Source organism: Corvus kubaryi, unplaced genomic scaffold, assembly GCF_017639235.1.
Source record: "Corvus kubaryi isolate FWS band 111438036 unplaced genomic scaffold, C.kubaryi_AGA036_p1.0 74, whole genome shotgun sequence".
NCBI lineage: Eukaryota > Metazoa > Chordata > Aves > Passeriformes > Corvidae > Corvus > Corvus kubaryi.
Window position 1 is genome coordinate 6,302,032 of NW_024582061.1, and position 20,312 is coordinate 6,322,343.

Here is a 20,312-nt window from a genome sequence, read left to right on the forward strand (position 1 = left end):
CTCGGAGCGGGGCCGCGGCCGCGCCCGGGCGCGGCGAGGAGCGGGACCGGGGCTGCTGCACCACAGGAGGAGCCGGCCCAGGTGAGAAACACTTGCTGTCCCCTTAACGCTTTGCAGCGGCGTTGCTCCGGCCCTTCGGGCTCGCCGAGGACAGGCTGCGAGGCCTCGGGCCGGGCAGGCAGCGGCCGTGGCTCACGCCGAAGGGGCCGCGGTGAGCCCCGCCAGCTGCAGCCGAGCACGGGGCCCAAGCCTGCTCCTCTCCCTCCCTCCGAGGAAGCCGCCGTCTGACTTCTGTGATCCTCGTTGCTTTAATATTTTAGGCTTTTCTATGAGCTTGTATGTATTTTTTGGTTCTGTGTATTCTGTAATTCAGCAGAAGTACATGGAAAAACAAATTCTTACGGTAGAAATTGCCGTTTTCGGTAGTGCCCAGCGACAGGACGAAGAGCAGTGGCCGTAAACTAAAACACGAGAAGTTCTACCTCAACATGAGGAAGAACTTCTGTACATTAAGGGGTGGCAGAACCGTGGAGCAGCTGCCCGGGGAGGGAGTGGAGTCTCCCTCTGAAGACATTCCAAACCCCCGTGAAGGCATTACCGGTTCTAGGTCACCCTGCCTTGGGAGGGGGTTGGACCGGCTGATCTCCGGAGGTTCCTTCCAGTTGTAACTGTTCTGAGATTCTTATAATTTCACACTTGGGATATTTGTCAGTGAGGTGTTGAAGTACAGATGCAATTATTCGTTTAAAAATAAAGGTATATTTAGCAAAGACAGGACTGAAAATCGGCTTAAAATTCTGATTATGCTACTTAAAGGTCTTTAGAGCTTCATCATAAATTACTTTTTTCCGCGTTACTTATTTTAGGAAATAAGCTTTAAATAGGAAGCAGTTTCTGTACTTCTTCTTTAAAGTTGGTTTTAAATAGAGAAGTGGGGAGAGTAATACTATGCATTTTTTTTGCCTTTTCAGCAATATAATTCCACTTTTCTCTGTATTTTTCCTCCTGAGGAAAAATAGTTTCTTCTCATAAAAGATGTAGTCTACTAAATTTGGACTCTTAAGACCTGCATATTTCTAGGATGTTATGTGTAGATTGCACAGTCCTCTTATGGTGTGTTTTGTTTGGTTTTTCTGTCACCATGTGCAATTTCTTTCTGCTTTCGATGTCTGTTTCTTTCAGGAAGAAAATGAAAATATTTTCTGAGTCTCACAAAACTGTTTTCGTTGTGGATCACTGCCCCTACATGGCAGAATCATGCAGGCAGCACGTGGAATTCGATATGTTAGTGAAGAACCGTACCCAGGGGATTATTCCTCTGGCACCCATCTCCAAGTCCCTGTGGACCTGCTCAGTGGAGTCATCCATGGAGTACTGTAGAATAATGTATGATATTTTCCCTTTCAAGAAGCTGGTAAGTTCTGCCAGCCATGCTGCATATCGTGCTTGATATATGTTTTATTTAAGTCTTTTAATCTTTGTGGTGTTTAGAGTGAAATACCAAATATAGTTTTATCACTTAAAAATTTATTTTTGCTGTTTATATACTTTATAGTCCTTTAATTGGTTGTGGTAGTATATGAATCTCATTACGTGTTTAATTTTGGAACCTTTCCTTGTCTTACTGCCACTTTACAACTTGGTGCAAAACACAGAGAGCTGCTTTAGGGCAACTTAGAGATTTTTTATTGTGCTCTCCTGAGCTATGACTTTACAAAAACATGAGTGAAGTATTGTCTCAAGTTGAATTTTGTTGCTAAACACGTGGTAGCGCTCCATAAAAGTTGTGGGATCAACTTTGAAGGAATTCTGGGCTTTAGGAAGAGGTAGGATCATCATGAAACGAGAGCTCCTGGTACACACAGCTCCTTGTTTAGAAGACCATATTTTCTTAGTGATGTTTATTAGATCTTGATAGATACCTACCCCATGATGTACTGTGACAGATGTTGGAGAATGATGTGCAGTTTACAGTATTAGAATTCACTTTATTTTGTAGCTGTTCTACTGGAAATATTATCTGATTCTTAAAATACTAATGTTTGGAAAATCTAATTTGGTGTAGAAAATGATTTTGTGGCATACAAATATAAGTAGAAGTTGTTCATCATATTACTAAGGGGAAAACTGAATACAGCAGGAGTGTGTGATTTTTGTGGGTTTGTTATTTTGAGTTTGGCTTGTCATTGCATGTTATCTCCCTACTATCAGAAAAAGAAGTGCAATTCGTGTTTGTTTGGATTTGGGGAAGTAACAATGCAACGGCTGTTATCTTAATGTGCTTTTTTGATCCTTGTAGGTGAATTTCATTGTTAGTGACTCTGGGGCTCATGTGTTGAATTCTTGGACTCAAGAAGATCAGAATTTGCAGGAGGTATGATTTGTAGCCGTTCTTTTGTTTTGTAATTCTGACTTCATTGTGAAATAAACATTTTGTTCAGTATGAAATAACTCTGGTTGATTACAATGTTGGTGGATCTAGTCTGAAATTGTTGTATAACAGAATTTCAAGTAGCTGCCTGTGAGCCTGGATTATTCTATAGACAAGACTTGAAAAGAATCCAATGTCTTTAAGTATAGACTTAAATATTTAAAATTAACGTTATGAAGAAATTAGTTACGTATTTCTTCTGTAATTTGGTGCTGCTTCTTGAACTTAAATTCTTTTTGAAAACATTTACATGAGAGGCGAATAACCTGTGTTAAATACATTAATTGTAAATATCCTCTTTGTGGTCTTACTGAAAGGGCTCATTCTCTGAAAAATTTACTTTATGGAGGAAATGCATTTCCAAATTCTCAGAAAATAAAAGCAGAAGACAACTAACAATGTTAGAATGTCCTTCAGATATTTGATATAAGTTGTTATTATGGTCAGGTGTTTTTCTGTAAAAAATGAGAATATTTAGTCACAATGAATAAATTGAATTGCAAAGGATAATTTAGGGCCAAATGTTTTCCAGAAAGCTGCCAACATGATAATGCTCATTAACTGTTCAATTGCTTTTGTCCCAGCAATGTTGATTTGCATGTCCAATGTGTTCAAAGGCTGCCTTTTCGCTGCTGGTTTGAACGCTGTGGGAGGTCCCTTTGGATAACAGTTGTTTGTTGTGCCCAGCTGATGGCGGCGCTGGCAGCGGTGGGGCCGCCGAACCCGCGCGCAGACCCCGAGTGCTGCAGCATCCTGCACGGGCTGGTGGCGGCCGTCGAGGCGCTCTGCAAGATCACCGAGTACCAGCACGAGGCCCGCACCACGCTCATGGAGAACGCCGAGCGCGTGGGCAACCGGGGCAGGATCATCTGCATCACCAACGCCAAAAGGTGGGGGAGATGGGAGTCTGTGGGTGTGCTGGGGCTCCTGCCCCTGCACAGAGCGATTCCAGGTATTCCCACAAGGGTTGCAGGCAGCTTCTTTGCACAGGTCCTTGTTAGAGCACTTCTCACCTTATCAAAGGTTTTGTTTATGGGGGTCTAACAGTAAAAAGTCAAGTTTCAAAGATTTCCCGCTTGAGACAGTAGAAGAATATTCAGTGGCTTTGAAAAGGAGGATTGATGAATCAGCCTTAAAAGAAATCCACCGTTTCTTTGTAGTGACAGCCATGTTCGGATGCTGGAGGATTGTGTTCAGGAGACCATTCATGAGCACAACAAGCTTGCAGCTAACTCTGACCAGTGAGTATACTTTTTACAGAGTGTCTTGGATCCTCTGTGAAATACGGATGTATTTTTGTCACAAAACTCACTCTGATAAGCTATTTGAATGAATGTCTGTGTGAAGCAGAAGGTGGTGAATCATGATATCGTTGGCTGATCATTATCTTTCCAGTATCATCCTTCATTCTAATAGGACAGGATTTCTTTAGCTTGTTACCCTCTACATCTGCTCCAAAATGAGACACATAACTATACCTTGTTATACACTGTGCTTTTAATCACTAATTCATCTGGTGCAGTTTTTCTTGGTAATACTGTATTACTTTTATGTTTATCTTTCTTTGACTAAAACAGCTAACTTCTTTGAAACTAGTTTTTTTAAGTTTCTAAATGACTATTGCCTGGCACTTCACTTGAGATAAAGAATCTTGAAATACAGAGTGCATCTCCTCTGAGAAGTCTTTCTCCACCATATGTTTTGTCTAATTAAACTCTGAAGTGTTTGGCCATGGGACTGTGTTGCCTTGTAAAGTTGTAGTAGGTTGAGATCGTATTCCTGGTTGCTCCTCAGGCACTTTAATAGCAGAAGCCGCAGTCTACTATTTTTTCCTGCTGCAGTTGTAGTTTCATGGATGTATAAAGGGTCTTGCTGGGAAAATTAGGTGTTAAATCCATTGTAAAGACAGGAAGGTCTCATTCCTGTAGGTAGAGGTGTGGTACAATATCTGTATCACTCCAAACTTTCACATCAGTATATCAGCATATATCCTATTACGTGTCCCATCTCTCTATGCTGTTTGGGGTAGTTGTTTTTGTGTTCCCTGGAGTCCCCTCATTCATACCTACACTTGGAGACACAAATCCTGTGTAGTGTCAATATTCAGTTGAATAAAGCTGAACAGATTGCACCAGTTAAGGACTTACTCCATTGATGTGTCCAAAAAGAAGCACAGTGCTATAGCATCTGAAGAGCAAGAAATGTTAGGCTTTTATTTTTAATCTGGTAAGAACTTACTTTGAAGTCTGTGCTTTTGAAAATCGTATCTGTAACCTAGTTTCTGCAGCACACTTTCAGAAACAACATGTTGTTAACATTTGTTATGATTCTGTGCTCTAGATATCAGAATTAATTTAATTTTAAGAGATAGTCTGTAGCCATACTGTAGGCTAAGCAAAATGTTTTTGTTTTTAAGTCTAATGCAGATTCAGAAATGTGAACTGGTGTTAATCCACACGTACCCAGTTGGTGAAGACAGCCTTGTTTCAGATCGTCCTAAAAAAGAGGTGAGGAGCTTAAAATGAGAAAATTTATCCCAGGATTAGGAACCATGTCAGACTGAAAATAGTGCAAATTATTCTCAGTTGTTCAGTAGCAAAAGCACATGTGGTGGTTGTTTGAAACCAAGTACATACAAAATATCTGTAATATATTCTGCTGTTCAGAAGTCTGCTCTGCATTTTAATGTGCTGTCTGTAAGAAAAGACTCCAGAAAAATATCTCAACATGAAAGGCATTTAGTGCTGCATATTATTTGGTATATAAAAAGGACTATAAGGGGCTACCTTCCTGTGATTCATTTCTACAGAACTCTGCTGTAGTTGTGCTAAAAAATTGTCAGTGGAAGATAATAAATTGACTACTTCTCTCTAAGGCAGTCACTGGGTTTGGGTCTTGGGATTTCTTTTTTTGGTTGCTTGGGGGTTCTTGTTTTAGGGCTTTTGGGGATTTTTGTTGTTGTTGTAATTTTTCTTGTGTTAGTTTCGTTTTGTTTTTGAGCCCCAGCCCAATGTTCTTGTTGGCTAGGGAAGAAATCAAGTGCATCTTCTAGCTTGTGTTTATTTGCCTTGTGTATGTATGATGCACTTACAGGTAGACATCTAAAAATTACTTCGCTAAAAATTACTCAGCAGGTAAAAGAATGAAAAAGTTTGCCCAGAGCTGCTGTTAAGATTTATTCCCCATGTTGTGGTACCAATTTTTCCTCTTAAGAATGAGTGACTCACATTTTTTAGCACACTTTTTTTTGTAGGAACTGCATCTGTAGCATAAGCTCAAAATTCAGAATGCGAATAGTTTTTGCTTCTTCCTTGGTAGTTTCCCCTGGCATGGGTTTTTGGGTGGTAGTTTTAGGAGCATAAATGCTTATTTGAGAGTTGATCAAACTGTACTGTTGAATGATACCCCAGCCTAAACCTTGAATTCCATATATCAATTTATTTCAGCTCTCCCCTGTTCTAACCAGTGAGGTGCACAGTGTCCGTGCAGGGAGGCACCTGGCTACAAAACTGAATCTTCTGGTACAGCAACACTTTGATCTGGCTTCAACCACAATAACTAACATCCCTATGAAGGTAATGTTGTGTCTACAGCTCTGTGTTAACCAGCTGCATCACTTCTAAATGTGTTTGAAAACTTTTGATGTTTATTTTAATTGACTTTTTACATTGTTTTTCTCTCCATATCATATTTTCTGTTTTGTTTTTTTTTTTTCTTTTATTAGCCCACATTCAATGTCTGTGACCAGGTTAGTAAAAATAAAGAAGGGAAAAAAAAAAAAGTAAAGAAGGATCACAGAACAAAACATTGTATTGCTGAATCTCAATTTTTGATGTAGCAATACAAGTGTTATTTCAGTTCTGTTTATATTACTTTATATAAATACAATCTCGTTTACTTCAGATCAATTTGTCTGTGATTCTTTTGTCTTTTTCTAGTTGTGTTTAGATATTCTTGACCCTTGTGCATTATTATAGTGGCATAGTGAGTCTCTTTTTCCTCTGTTTCATTATCATGCCCACCCAACATAAAGGTGTTTGTAACTAATAGCTGCTTTTTGACCAAGGGTTTTCCAGTGAGTTTTCTACTCTGAAGATCCATAAACATGAGATGGAGACAGGATATACATAGTTAAGAAACATAATCAGTTAAGCATCTTGTGGTGGAAGTTATGTCCATATATTTAATTTTTTTTGATACTTGGAAATTAGTGTGGTTGAGAATGTCAAGTATTAAGTTGACAGTAATTTTCTGATCAGGCAGCAAGAGACAATTGAGACAGAAGTGTCAGTATTCAAACAAAAAGAGCCAGGGGCAGGTAACTTCCATGATACAAAAAATTCATTAAGTTTTAACACAGTCAATCATTAATTGCATCTTTGAAAACTAGCAGTATTGTATGGATTTTATAAGTTAAAACATGATACCAAAATAATTTTCACAGCTTTTATGAGTTTGATGTGGGTCATGGCATAAATGTGACTTCAGTTTGCAAATACCTTGTCTATAACTTTCTGACCTGTGTGCTGCTGGTGTGCCTCTCCCTTCTGCCTTTGTCCATATAGTAATAGACTATGTTGGGTTCTCTGTGGTTTTTTTCTTTGTTCTTAATTGTTTTTCTTTTTAAACTTGGAGTAAGTTATCAGAGTTACTGTTCTGTTTTTGCTAATCCTCTGCAGCTGTTTAAAGATGCAGTGTCCTCTTTACAAAAGTACATTTTTTTTAGTTATAAACTTGCAGCTGCAAGTGCACTTTTTACCTTAAGCTTAAGAAATAGTAAGTTCAAAGTGCGGGTTTTGATTTGGGTTCTTGATTCTTGGTTATGAAAAATAATTGTCACTCCACCCTGCAGTGACCCTTTGTTGCTGCTCAGTAAGCCATAACTTCGGGTGTTTATTTAACACTTTGAAGGCTTCCTTAACTTCACTAATTTAAACAAAGTAGTTAAGCCTAGTTTTTACCTTTATTTGATACTCTGCACCCTGTGATGACACTTGCAAAAACATGAAGAGGGTTTAAAAAAAAAAGAAAATATGAGGAAAAGCAGTTGGCTGCATCTTTAAATTGCTCAGAGAGCAAACAGTTTCCTCAACATTGCAATCCCATTGTTGTCTGAGGCACTTGGAGGCTTTTTGTTTTCTTCTGGACTGAAAGGCAAATGTGGAATCATTCATTTAGGAAAATGCTGATCTCTAGCTAAAATATTTCTATTTCTGTCTACCTTTCTCTTTTGAAGGAAGAACAACATGCTAACACATCAGCCAACTATGATGTGGAGCTGCTTCATCACAAAGAGGCACACGTGGATTTTTTAAAGAGTGGTGAGTAGAAATGGTGCTCTGAAGGTGGCTTTTGATCAGCCTCTTTGGGAATATTCACAAAGGAAGATTGTGAGCTTCAAATCCATGTAAATTTCAGGCTCAAATAGAAAATATTTCAATTATTCCTTGCAACCCAAAAAACTTCATTTGTAATGTCGGCATTAGAGTTTTACTCGTTGACATACTTTAGTACAGCAATAGGAATATAGCAGTGAGAAAATAGGTGAAATTCAACATATGTTCAGGATATTGCTGAGAGATTTGAAGGACATGTCAGCTTCTTACTGAGATATAAAAAGTAGGTAAAAGACCAGATGTGCAGGGAGATGTTACAAAATGAAGTCCCTCTTGTGGGTATTTGTGCAAAATTATGCCTTGCACAATTGAGCTTTGTTAAGTAATAATAGTTTGCATCACATCCCACAGGCCTGTTTATGACAATAATTGCTTTGGAAAAAACAAGACTTGTTTGGCTGTTGAGCTTTTTTGTTGTATTGAAATACCTACTATCCTTTTTTTTTTTTTTTGTAAATTTGGAGTTATTGCCTAGTATTCCTCTGGGGTGAATTTTTAATAGCTCAACTGAAATTAGAAAAGCACAACACTAAGCATTATGCAGAACTGTTTTGTTGAGGAAACTGCCTGATGCAAAACTTCGTTAAAAATCAGCTTGTAACTTCTGTATTAGTAGAATTAAATGTCATATGATCCATAAGTAACCATTTTGGGGAGTTTGTGCTTTTTTTCCATTACTTAGAGGAAGAGGAGGTAACTCCTTTGTCATCTCCAAGTGCTGCCCTCCACATTCTAGGGGAGTGGATGACTAAAGATTGATGAAAAGCACTGGGTGTCCCAGTAATGACCTCGGCCTCAGCTGAACTGGTGTTATGATGTTGAAATCTTGAAGCTTTATTGCCAGGGCTCAGAAGCAGTTTTGTAAAACCTGCTGGCTCAAGGAATTAGGTCTGCTAGAAGAACAGAGAAGCGAACTCTGACAGCATTTCCTCTCCACATTTTCCCCATCAGAACTTTGAGAGGAAAAAGTCTCTACTTAGCTGCTGTAAATTTTGGGTTCTTTCATTTGTTTCTAAATACGTATTTCAGCTGTAATAGCTCTGGTGCTAGGAAAGCAGGAATTCAATTGCATTGGTCTTATTCCTCTGAAATGTTGCCAAGGAATTTTCAGATTAAATAAATTTGCCCTTCAGATACTCAGAGAGAGAATTTCTTGAATTGTTCCAGTTAATTTAATGGAAAATCCCCCAACTATTACAAGTTACCTGCATGGCTGATAAGCACATCAAATGAGTCCTTCATGAATAAATGTCTTTGATAGGAAATAAAACCTGTTGTAAGATTAGACTCAACCCTACTGTACTACAGTGTTGCATGTTGATGTACCTGTGTCATTCCTCCCAAATATTGTGCTGCTGTAATTCTGAAACTTCTGCAGTTAATCCTGTTAATCCTTTCCTGAGACAATGAGAGTCAAAGATCATAAAGATTCTCAAAACTGTATAGAAGAAATGTAGTTTAATGTAAAGGAGTGTTGATAATAGGTGGTTTAAGGCATTTAGGTGGCTCTTGCAAGATCAGTGAGACCTTGTATGAAAGTACTTTAACAATAAAGCATCTGTGGTCAGTTGAATGCATTGAGAGAACTCAGGCTGAATCTGACATGGCAAAGAGACTGGACGATGAGGCCAAATACTTTTTCCCCAAAAAACTAAACTTGTCAGATGTGCCTTTAGATCAGTTTAATTGACTTTGGGAATATAGTATGTACAAGAAACAATCAGCTCTAGTGTTTGAGAGTTCTGATTTCTGTGTGCAAAATTTAAAAAAAGATACTGTCTTAAAAGTCCTGAGCATTTTAGCAGGAAAAAACTGCCTGTTATTGATAGAACTAAACATATGTGGAACTTTCTTACTGTCAAATCAAAAAATTAGGTATCTAAGTTTTAAATTTGCATTACATTGTGTATATGTTCATGTTACATACACTTTGTACCTTAAAAGTTGTTCTGCTGTAATAAAGAAACTAGTTGATCACCCCCTTTTTCTGCCTTTCTCTGCAGGTGATAATCACATGGGTGGCAATAGCAGAGAAGGCACATTTAAGGAAACTGTGACACTGAAGTGGTGCACTCCACGAACCAACAGTGTGGGTAGGTGACACGGAATCCTCCAGAACTGGTTGGTAACTTGTACAAATGCGAGTACAGGAGAGAAAGGGAAGATCTGAGGTAACATAGGAATCGTGTGGCCATTCAGCTTATGCACTCTCTTAACTGTTAGCAATTTATGTTGACTCATTGAGCCAGCAGGCTGAAAATACAGATAAGAGAAATAAGAGCAGACAGACTGTTCAGTGAAGCAGTTCAGGAGATAAAGAATTAGGGTTCCTGCTGGAAATAGGGCCTGGGAATGTATGAGATTCTCAGAGCTGTGGGTGCTTGGGAGTCCTCCCAGTGAGGAGATGGTGAAAGGAGCGGACTTTGAGATTGAGAGGCATCTAGACTTCTTAGTTCTGCTCGTTGTGGACTAGCCTCCTCCTCTTCCATTCTTTTATTTTGTGGACTGTTTTTTCTGACTCTGGAATTACACTCAACTTTTCTACTCGTTTATTTTTCAGAACTGCACTATTGCACTGGCGCATACAGAATTTCACCGGTAGATGTAAATAGCAGACCTTCTTCCTGCCTTACAAACTTTCTCCTTAATGGTAAATTTGTGTCCTTGGCTAATTATTCAATGTTTTAATTTTTAATTCTGTAAATAGAGCACTTAGCACATTTTGGTTTGTATAGCAGTAATGTCTATGGACTGTAAAAATGCTGAGTTTATTTTAACACGTCCTATAAATAAGAGAAGAAAGTTGTTAAATGTCCTCCAAGGCAAATGTGTTTTGGAGCTTAAAGATGGGAGGAAAGATGCAAAGAAGGAACAAGTATTGAAATGGAGGTTTGTATGTTTCCAAACAAAATGGCATTACAAACATCCTTTTAATGGAATGTTTCCTTCAGTCAGGTCATTTGATTGTCTAAATGTGCAGTGGTTTTCTTAAACACTGTATCTTAGTGTATTTTTCCCTAGAGATTGTGTAGTGAAAATGTCCTTTGATTAATAAAAATGGTTAGAACCAAAATTAATAACATATTTCAGATAAGCACATGCTTCTGATTTTTGTCCTTTTTGCTTCCTGATAAAAAGAAACTTATTTGGAGAATGCACCCTTTTATGCTTGGTGTATTTTACTGAAAATAGGACAAAAGCAGTTTTATTTCTCTGCCTGAAGAACAGTGTCCATTTTAAGCATTAGCAAGGGGTATCAACTGATACCTTTATACTCAAAAGGTTATTTTATTACTTTTTGGAGGTTGCTTTTAATGAGAGTGTTTCTCCAGCAGGGTCATTGGAATGCTTTATGAATGTGTATCTTTTCCTAAGAATAATATTGATTGGTTGGTCCAGGAAAGGCTTTTTGGTGTTGCTTTGTAAAATTTTAAGGCTGTTCTGTGTCAAAACAATGAGGAGATGGCAGTTTCTTGTTCAGCTGGGTGAGAACACCACCTTGGTGGGTTCAGATTCTTCTTGGCTGAGCACAAACCTGTATTTATGCAGCTCTGAATTTAAAATTGCAGCACACAGTAGCGAATGAAACTGATCTCCCTTCCACCAGGTCGTTCGGTGTTGTTGGAACAGCCACGCAAGTCTGGCTCAAAGGTCATCAGCCACATGCTCAGCAGCCACGGGGGAGAGATTTTCTTGCATGTGTTGAGCAGCTCCCGCTCGATTCTGGAAGATCCCCCCTCAATTAGCGAGGGGTGCGGCGGGAGGGTCACTGACTACAGGATCACAGTAAGGGTCTTTCTGTCCTACACTGCCGCTTCTATCACGGGACAACAGATGCAGTCATGTGGGAAGGAAATGTTGGAGTGGACTGCATGGTCCAGTTTCCTATGTAATAAATACCTTGATAGATATTTAGTACAAAATACTACATTTGTTAATTGTTAGCCCGGCTTTATAAAATACTTTCTGTGTCAAGGAATGCCTCCTTAATGCACTAGGAGTGTTTAGTTTGTTCTGGTTCTAGAAAAACATTTTTCTTGGTTACACATCGGACTGTATCGTGCTTATTGTCAAAGGAGAGATTGCACATGAGTGGTGTGTACAATAAATAGAAAAGATGAAGTCAGCTTTGAACCCTGGTGTCAGACAATCAGCTGACATGCATTTTGTTTGTCCTTTATTTTTTTCAACACATTCTTGATATCTCTTGTAAACAAGCAGAAGTTCCTTCTGGAAAAAGTAATTCTTCCCATACATGAACTACCTTGCAGATCTGGAAGTCCTCCTCATCAAAACCTGTACATTGATTTTTACCTCATATTTCTGTGCCCCTGTGTTTGTGTTCCCCCTGGTTAATGCATGTCCATCTGAGAGCTAGAGACAGGGCTGTGCTTGGTAGGGTCAGGTGTGGCAGTGGGATGGTACAAAGTTAGTGATAAGCAAGGCTAAGCTGTTTAGCCCGTTCACTGAAAGTTTCTTTGTTAGAGAAATGCCTAATTGTATCTTGTTTGGTTATCATTAGGATTTTGGTGAATTTATGAGGGAAAACCGATTAACTCCTTTTCTAGAGCCCAGATATAAGATCGATGGAAGTCTTGAAATTCCATTGGAACGTGCAAAAGATCAGTTAGAGAAACATACTCGTTACTGGCCTATGATTATTTCTCAGACCACCATCTTCAACATGCAAGCTGTAAGTAACCTGGGCTGTGTAAATTTTTGTTCTGTTCCTAGATTGCGTCCCCTTGTCACTGGATGAAATACCAGCTCTGTTGGGTGATAAATCCCTTGCCACAAAATCAGTTTATTTTCAGCTTTATTTCTACTGAAGTAACTGTATTTAATGCAGTAGATTATTGGAATGCCATTTAAATAAGGTGGAATATTTGAACCTGACAGCTGCAGTGCTGCTGGGTAAAGAAAGCATCTGCTTATACTTGGAGTTAGTACTAAACTGAGGGTAAGAGGGTGGGGTTTTGTTGTGTGTTGTTCCATTGCTTTTGATTTTATTCTTCTTGTTGCTCTCCTGTGACATGCACACGTTTTCTTGTTCATTTCTGTTTTGTCCTGCAGGTAGTGCCATTAGCCAGTGTGATTGTAAAGGAAGCAATGACTGATGAGGATGTGCTGAATTGTCAAAAAACAATATACAATTTGGTAGACATGGAGAGGAAGAACGATCCACTGCCAATTTCAACAGTTGGTACCAGAGGAAAGGGGCCAAAAAGGTTACATGCATATCTCTCTTTGTTGATGCTGGACTATTTTCAGAAATACTCTGTTGACAATGTTTTCATACCAAATTTTTGAAGTATGGCTAAAAATAATACATAGTAAACTAAATGCTGTATGTGCACCACCCAAATGCTGTGAGTACTTCACCTGTATCATTTAGGGGCTATAACATTACTGCTGTATGTTAAGGAAAAAAGCTCTAATTTTATTGCCTAAGAATTTAAATATGTTAAAAAATATGAAATCAAAGATAGTCATCAGGAAAGGTGAGAGATTGATACAAATTGGACAAACAAAGTGGAATAATTTCAAATTAATAAAAAGGAAAACTTAAGTATATTATAAATGAACAGTGCGTTAAAACTGGTATATATGAGAATAGTTAAATCCTTTTGAAACAGTTATTTAAAATATGGGGTGCTTCTTTAAAATAAGCGTAGAATATTCTGATACCTCAGTCATTTGGATGTGTTTCTTGTATTTTCAAGAGTTGGTTGAAAAGAAATTCTGGTTTGCCTACATGACAGGGAGTTACTGACAGTAGTGTGGTGCAATTCTTCCTTATTTTTTTTAACCCAAATAATGTAATAATTCATTTGCTTGTCAGTACATGAGTGGCCCTCTGACATTGCATTGTTAGCAAGCACCTGAGAGATTTTACAAGTGCCTTTTGGCAGTGAGGTCTTGTGGAACAACATGATTTCAGTGGCCATAATCCATCTCAATTTAAACTTCACTCTGGGTGTTAACTGGGAAATGTTAATGTGATTTCAAGAATGGAGTAATCCCAGGAGGGGAGACTTTCTGTACAGGAGGACAGACGATCTCTTTGGAGTTATTTTTGGTTTGGGGGTTCTTTTTGTTTGTTTGTTAAGGTCTGCATTCATTAAGTAGTTGAATGACTTTGGTAATCCTTCACATGGTGTGTTTTTCTTGGCCTTTCAGAGATGAGCAGTACCGCATTATGTGGAATGAGCTGGAGACCCTTGTCCGAGCACACATAAACAACTCTGACAAACACCAGCGAGTCCTCGAGTGTCTCATGGCGTGCAGGAGCAAACCCCCGGAGGAGGAGGAGCGCAAGAAACGAGGCAGAAAGAGAGAAGACAAAGAGGACAAGTCAGAGAAGTTGGGCAAAGACTATGAATCAGATAAGCCATGGCAGGAATCAGAGAGGTACGTTTTCTGAAGTGAAATTGAAGTGTAGCATAACTTTTGTTCTTAGTGGTTGACCACTTAGCTGGGTGTTTTAGCTTGAGGAGTTCCTGTTGTTGGATTCTATCATAACCACACCACCTATTAGATGTTAAACTGCTTTGTGGGAATCTAAAGCATGGCTGAAAACGTGGGACAAGTTGTTTCCTTTGAGCTGTAGATAGTTTAGTGTTCATGTTGATTAAACAACCCAGCTTGATTTGGCTCTTCTCTTCAGCTGAACATAAGGATTAATGTCCATTTCCCTCCTGTTTGTAATTCATGTTCTTATTGTAGCTTGTCTTAAGTGGTCAGCACCTGTCAGTCTGTTCTGTGTTGTTCCTTCTTTCAAACTACTTTCTGAAGAGATCCCAAAAGCTCATGGTAATAAGCTTAATTTGCATGTGTTTTGTGCGTGCTGGGAGCATGTAGGATGGGAGGACCTTTTCATCTACACTGCTGTCACCATGCTGATGAGCTTCCATGCCTTCCTGTGTATGATCATTGCTACAGCTTTGCTTTCACACATAGAACAGAAATGGGGACTGAGATAAAAAGGATTTGGTGTAGAATGGGTCTGAATTCACCTAGAGAAGATAATAGGAAATTGTATGGTATTTGTATATGTATTTATTTTTATTTAGTCTTTCCTTCAAAATTCAGATACCAATTGTCTCAACAACTGAAGTGAAACTCTGTATTAAGAACCTTCCCTTTATGTAAGGCTTTATCCAGAAGATTATTTGGCTAGAATTCCCTATTGTTTGTCACCCATTCCAAGGGGTCAAAAGAAATTTTCTTATGGTATGGGTCTTGTATAATTTCGAGGAGTACAGAATGGTATCAAGAATTATGTCCTGCTCAAGCATATTTTTCCTTCCCTCTCAAAAAGGTTAAAAGGTCTTTTGGATCGGGAGAAAGAAGAACTGGCAGAAGCTGAAGTTATCAAAGACTCCCCTGATTCTCCTGAGCCCCCCAACAAAAAGCCTCTCATTACAATGGATGAAATGCCCACAGTTGAAAAGGCAAAAGGTAAACCAGAACAATTGCAACGGATTATTTCTTTTAAAGGTAGACATTATTGCATCAGTCTGTGTTTTCTAAAGTAATGAGGTGAATCATTTTGGAGTTAAAGCTAAGTCAGTGAAGATCATGTTTAATTAAATGCTAAATGCTGCGAAATTATTGAAAAACATGTTAACCTCACCAGGTCTGTGAAAAAAAGGGAGATGCCAAGACACTGTGTGGCTCTGCTGATAGACTCTAGGGTTGACAGGGGGTTGGCCATGTTCCTGCTGGTGCTGTTTGAGCTACTGTATGTGAGAAATGCTGTTTGAGGGCAGGTGTCAGAAATCACTGTCTCCTGCTAATGAATATCAACTTGCCTAAGCAGTGCAATTGTCAGAACAGGCAGTTCTCACTGCCTTCTCTTCCTTGGTGTGAATTATTTGCTATCACAGTGGCTGAGCTGATGCTGAGATTCTGCATTTAAAGCAGAGTCCATCTCATGTGCAGCAACTCCCCAGCCATTATCACTTTGCATATTTTGGATTTATTTAGCCCCTGTTGTAAGGTTTTTTAATATTAGTGGTTTTAACATGTTGTATTACCATAATCTGTAATTCCTTTAAGATGTTATAATGATGTAATGTTAATTCGAAAATTTCATCACTTAGACTCTTTTTACTTACAATTTTAGGGCCAATGTCCTTGCTGTCTTTATGGAGCAACAGAATTAATACTGCCAACTCTAGGAAGCACCAGGAATTTATTGGTCGGTTGAACTCTGTCAACAACAAAGCTGAGCTGTATCAACATCTGAAAGAAGAAAATGGGTTTGTATCAGGAAATGCATCACCACCCATATCTTGGCAGTAGTCAGTGTGGAGTTTGCAGCATTAGATACTACTCTTTTGATGATTAAAATATCTAAATTCATTCCTTTGCTTCTCAGCACTGATGGAGAACCAGAGCAGTGTTTGCTTCTCTTTGCCTCTGTGCTGAGCAAGGCTGACTGCGGAGAGCTGGGCTTCCCTGTGCCTCAGGGACTGCCCTTGCAGCAAAACTCTTATTAAACTTCAGGGGGTTAAATAGTAGCTGAGGTGTTTTGCTTGCTTTAGTTTCTGAAGAAATGGCTGATACAGAAATATTGTTGATAATAAAGTGGTTCAATCTTAGGCTGTGCTGTAATGAAGTTGGCAGTAGCCTGTGTTCTACGAAAAATACTGGAAAACCAAACCAGCCTCCTCTGAAGGAAATAAGATGATGGTAGACAACGCTCAGTGTAAGAAGGGTGAAAATGAAGTCCTTGAAACAAATTGCCAAAGCTCAGATTTTCAAAATAGATTCTCTAGTTATATGAATATTCTGCAGTCACATGAATATTTTGTGTTTTGGTGAGGTTGATAATGGATGGGTTTTCGCAGCTGAAATGTATCTCTGCAGAAACCTTTGCTTTATGATTGCTGCTTAAAGAAGTATTAAGAGGAGATAAGATTGCATATGTTGGGGTAGGGAGAGATAGGATAATTAGTGAAGTAAAAAATATTTATGAAAACATTTAAATGCAATTTTTTTTTTTTTTAAGCTATTGATTGTTCTTTCAGTAACAAGCCTTACCAATTGTTGTCTTGCATTTCAGAATGGAAACGACAGAAAATGGAAAAGCAGGCCGGCAGTGAGGATTAATTCTGTTTCTCAGGACAAAACTTGGCCAAATAGCAAAAATATTTAATGCTGGAATTGCTCTTGGTACTGTTTCAATACAATTGTATAGCTCTGGTTTGATTGGTTTTTACATTTTTCTAGTCCTATTTTTGCTATGAAGTTCGAAATCTGCATATCACGTTAAATGAGCTGTGTGCAAATTGGAGATGTCCTGGAGTGTTTTCCAGTTGAGTTTTAGGATGAAGAAAACCTCTGCTGCCGTGGAGTAAATCAAGTAATCAAAAATGTTAGTCAGCTTTAAAGTCCTTGCCCAGAAGCATTGGATACTATTTCAAAATCAGTGATGACTGTCTAAAAAGAAAAAAAAAAATTAAGTAATTTATAATAAGCTGATAACATTGTTAATTTTGGTTCATGAATACTTTTTATTTATATGAGGATTCCTCAGGAGTTCAGAATTATGGAAAAGACTGCACACTGAGTACCCAGACACTGAGCTGAGAGAGTGCCAGTCTTGGTTTTCATCTGAGGGGTGGGAGGGTGAAGGGTTTTACAGGTAAAAATTGTTGGTTTAAGGACTTTTAAAAAATGGAATGTAAATGGTCTTTAGAAAGCAAAGCCTTTCAGGTTGTTGTGTTGGAGTTAAGGCTTTGTAAGCAGAAGTACAATAAAATTTTTTGCTAATAATTATTTTTTGATGAAGTGTGTTCTGTAAGGTACTTATGGTTATATGTCTGAGACACTGAATAGGAATGGCTGTGAAATGATAAAGTAGGTAATCTGTCCTCAGTTTCTTTGAGTAGAGCCTCTTCTACTGGGGAGTAGAATTCTCAACTGGGAAAACTCAGCCAGCGTCTGTGATCTGATCCCTTGTAAGATTTTGGGTTGTCTTCCACATGGGCTAAGGAAAGATGAATTATTGAGCTTTCCAAGTGTGTCGGCCTTCCTCTGATCTGCATCTGGCTTCTGTAAGCAACTGAAGGGCTCACAGATTGGATATCTTGCAGTTGATTGAGACACATCTTGGAGATTTTCTAAAAGTAAATCAATATATTCATATTCACCTGCAACTTTAAATACCACAGTTCCTGATGTATAGATCTGAACACAAATATTCTTCACTTAACATTTGTGACTGAATCCTTTTTTCAGCTGTGCTAAAGTACCATGAATAATTTCAAGGTGATTATTCAGCCACTCTGATGCAGGTGTGTTTTCTGTTAAATGATTTTAGAACTGTTTTTACAGAGTGATTAAATAGTACTTGCATGGTAATATTTTCTATCATATTGTGAAATATTTGTAGCTTTTACAGAAGCAATTTGTAACTCTTGGAGATCCTAGTCTGAAGACTTCTATTGCTTTTATTTGTATTATTTCATTGAAAACAGAATGTCTTGCATCACCACATCTCTTGATACCCTATCTGAAATGTTCTGATGGAGAAAACTGCCACAAAATTTTTGCTTCTCATAAGTCTCTGGGTTGTCTTAATGAGATTTTACTGTGCATCACTCTGGATGTTTCTCTTGTTTACTAGGGGGGTTTTTAAGGCAGGGAGCTGGGGAGCATGTAAATGTCAGCTCTGCAATTTGCTAGGCTGGAGAGTTAGAGCTGAAAAGCTCATTCTGTGCCTTGGGAATTGTGTTACATCTCCTCATGTGCCATTAATATTCAGCTGCACTCCTTGAAAATATGCACAGGCATTAAATACTTCATTAGCAGAAGAGAAATTTAATAGCACCTGCTATTAAAATACATATTTGTTTAGCTTGTTTACTAACTGTGTTCTCCACTTTTGGAGCATCTGCCAGGTCAGTCTGTTTGGTGATGAAATGGGCAGGGCCTGGTGACTGGGGGTACTTGGAGAGTCTTACAGGGATACGAGACTGCAAGGGCTGGTCTTTGCAGTTCTGGAAAGGGCATTCCATACTTCTCTGCTGCCCTGCACAGTGGCACTGGTGCTGCTTTGCTCCTGTTTCACACTCTGCTTTCAGCTTCAGGGAAGGTTTTGTCAGCTCTAAGAAGAGTTTGCAGATTAAAATTGGGATTTACGGATTAAGTAGTTTAATCTGTAATTATGTAATTGCAAATGCAGTTCATAATTAAGTTATGAATTGCATTTTGCTTATGATAATCTGGTAAACTGGAAGGATTTCAAAATGTTTGAAAAGTCCTTAGAAATTCTTTTGCAGAATTTTAGGAATTCTCTGTGGTCCTTGAACTGTCCCAGGTAGAAGCAGACAAGAGACAGTTTTACTGTAAAGAAGGCAAGCCTGGAACTTTAAAATGTATCTTTAAAGGTACATTGCACCAAATTACAGGAAGAGTTCAGTAGCTACCATTGCCTTTAGAAATGCTACATAGGATGCATTTACAGAAACAGTAAAAAAAGTTTTGAAAGATTGAAAGGACAGAGACAATGTCAGGCATTTTTTGAAAACTCTAAAATTCCAAGCTAGCCTAGAGGCTCTATGGTTGTAGCACCTCTGAATTTCAATGGAAACATCATGTTTTGTAGTGACCCTTCTGTGGCAGTTCTGCCTCTTCTATGTAAAATGTGTATTTATGAATCAGGCAGACACAATGAAGTGAGATTTGCTCAGCACTGACTGTGACCCCTCATCAGCTTGATGTGTATTTTCTTGTTCTTACTTTCACGGGGTTGTAATTCTACGCCTTCATCAGGAGATCCCTTTGCCTCCTTCACTTGGGTTCTGCTTTTGCCACTGTCTCTTTGTCAGGTGTAGGCCAAATATGTTCTATTCTAAATTGAAACATGGTAAAAATCACTAACTGCCTACTTATGTTTTTTCTATTAAGGGTAGCACCTTGTAATGCAATTTGTCTTTTTGTGGATTTGATCTTAATACCATTTAAAAGTTTTTAAAATTGAAGCCTCTGGATGTTGCCCTGGTTGTGCTGGGTGGTCGGAGCCTCTCAATAGTGGGGAGGGAGTTGGTATCTTGGTGGCTGGAAAGGTGGTGTGATGTGAGGGATTGGCCTGGGACACTGCTTGTGGGAGGGAAGTGGTCCTGAAGGTGGGATCCATAATGGAGGTGAAGGTGAAGCCCTGCACTCGTGTACAGGGGCTTTGCGAGGTCTCAGGGCATCCAGTTCCACATCAGCATGGCTTAGCTGGGAGTTGGTCTGAAACGACACAGGCTCTGGTCCAGGCATCCTCCTGGGACACCTGCAAAGCCAGCAGCCCACTATTGCCAGCACCACGCCAGCAGTGGCACAAACACTGCTCAGTAAGGCACGTGGGCTCCTCCTCGTTGTGGAGTCGTTCTTGGCTTGGGGTGTTGGCCCAGTGCTGCTGCAAGGCCTGGGGAAGGGCTTTGTGCTGGCAGGGCAGTGCTCACTGTAGGAAATGCTGAAAGTCACAT

General features: G+C 39.0%; 1 protein-coding gene across 2 annotated transcripts; it reads left to right on the forward strand.

Annotated features, from left to right (window-relative positions):
• INTS13 (integrator complex subunit 13) lies at positions 1-17,613 on the forward strand. 2 transcript variants are annotated; one of them, XM_042050480.1, is made up of 18 exons: positions 1-81; positions 1,183-1,414; positions 2,300-2,374; positions 3,119-3,321; positions 3,592-3,672; positions 4,848-4,938; positions 5,878-6,006; positions 6,156-6,179; positions 7,668-7,752; positions 9,831-9,920; positions 10,388-10,477; positions 11,435-11,613; positions 12,350-12,520; positions 12,901-13,055; positions 14,008-14,238; positions 15,149-15,288; positions 15,956-16,091; positions 16,898-17,613. In XM_042050480.1, the coding sequence occupies exons 2-18, from the start codon at positions 1,190-1,192 to the stop codon at positions 16,935-16,937; spliced, it is 2,145 nt and encodes a 714-aa protein (XP_041906414.1). In that variant the 5' UTR covers positions 1-81; positions 1,183-1,189; the 3' UTR covers positions 16,938-17,613. The 2 variants fall into 2 exon arrangements, with proteins under 2 accessions (XP_041906414.1, XP_041906415.1); XM_042050481.1 differs by lacking the exon at positions 6,156-6,179.
• Positions 17,614-20,312: the final 2,699 nt, after the last annotated feature.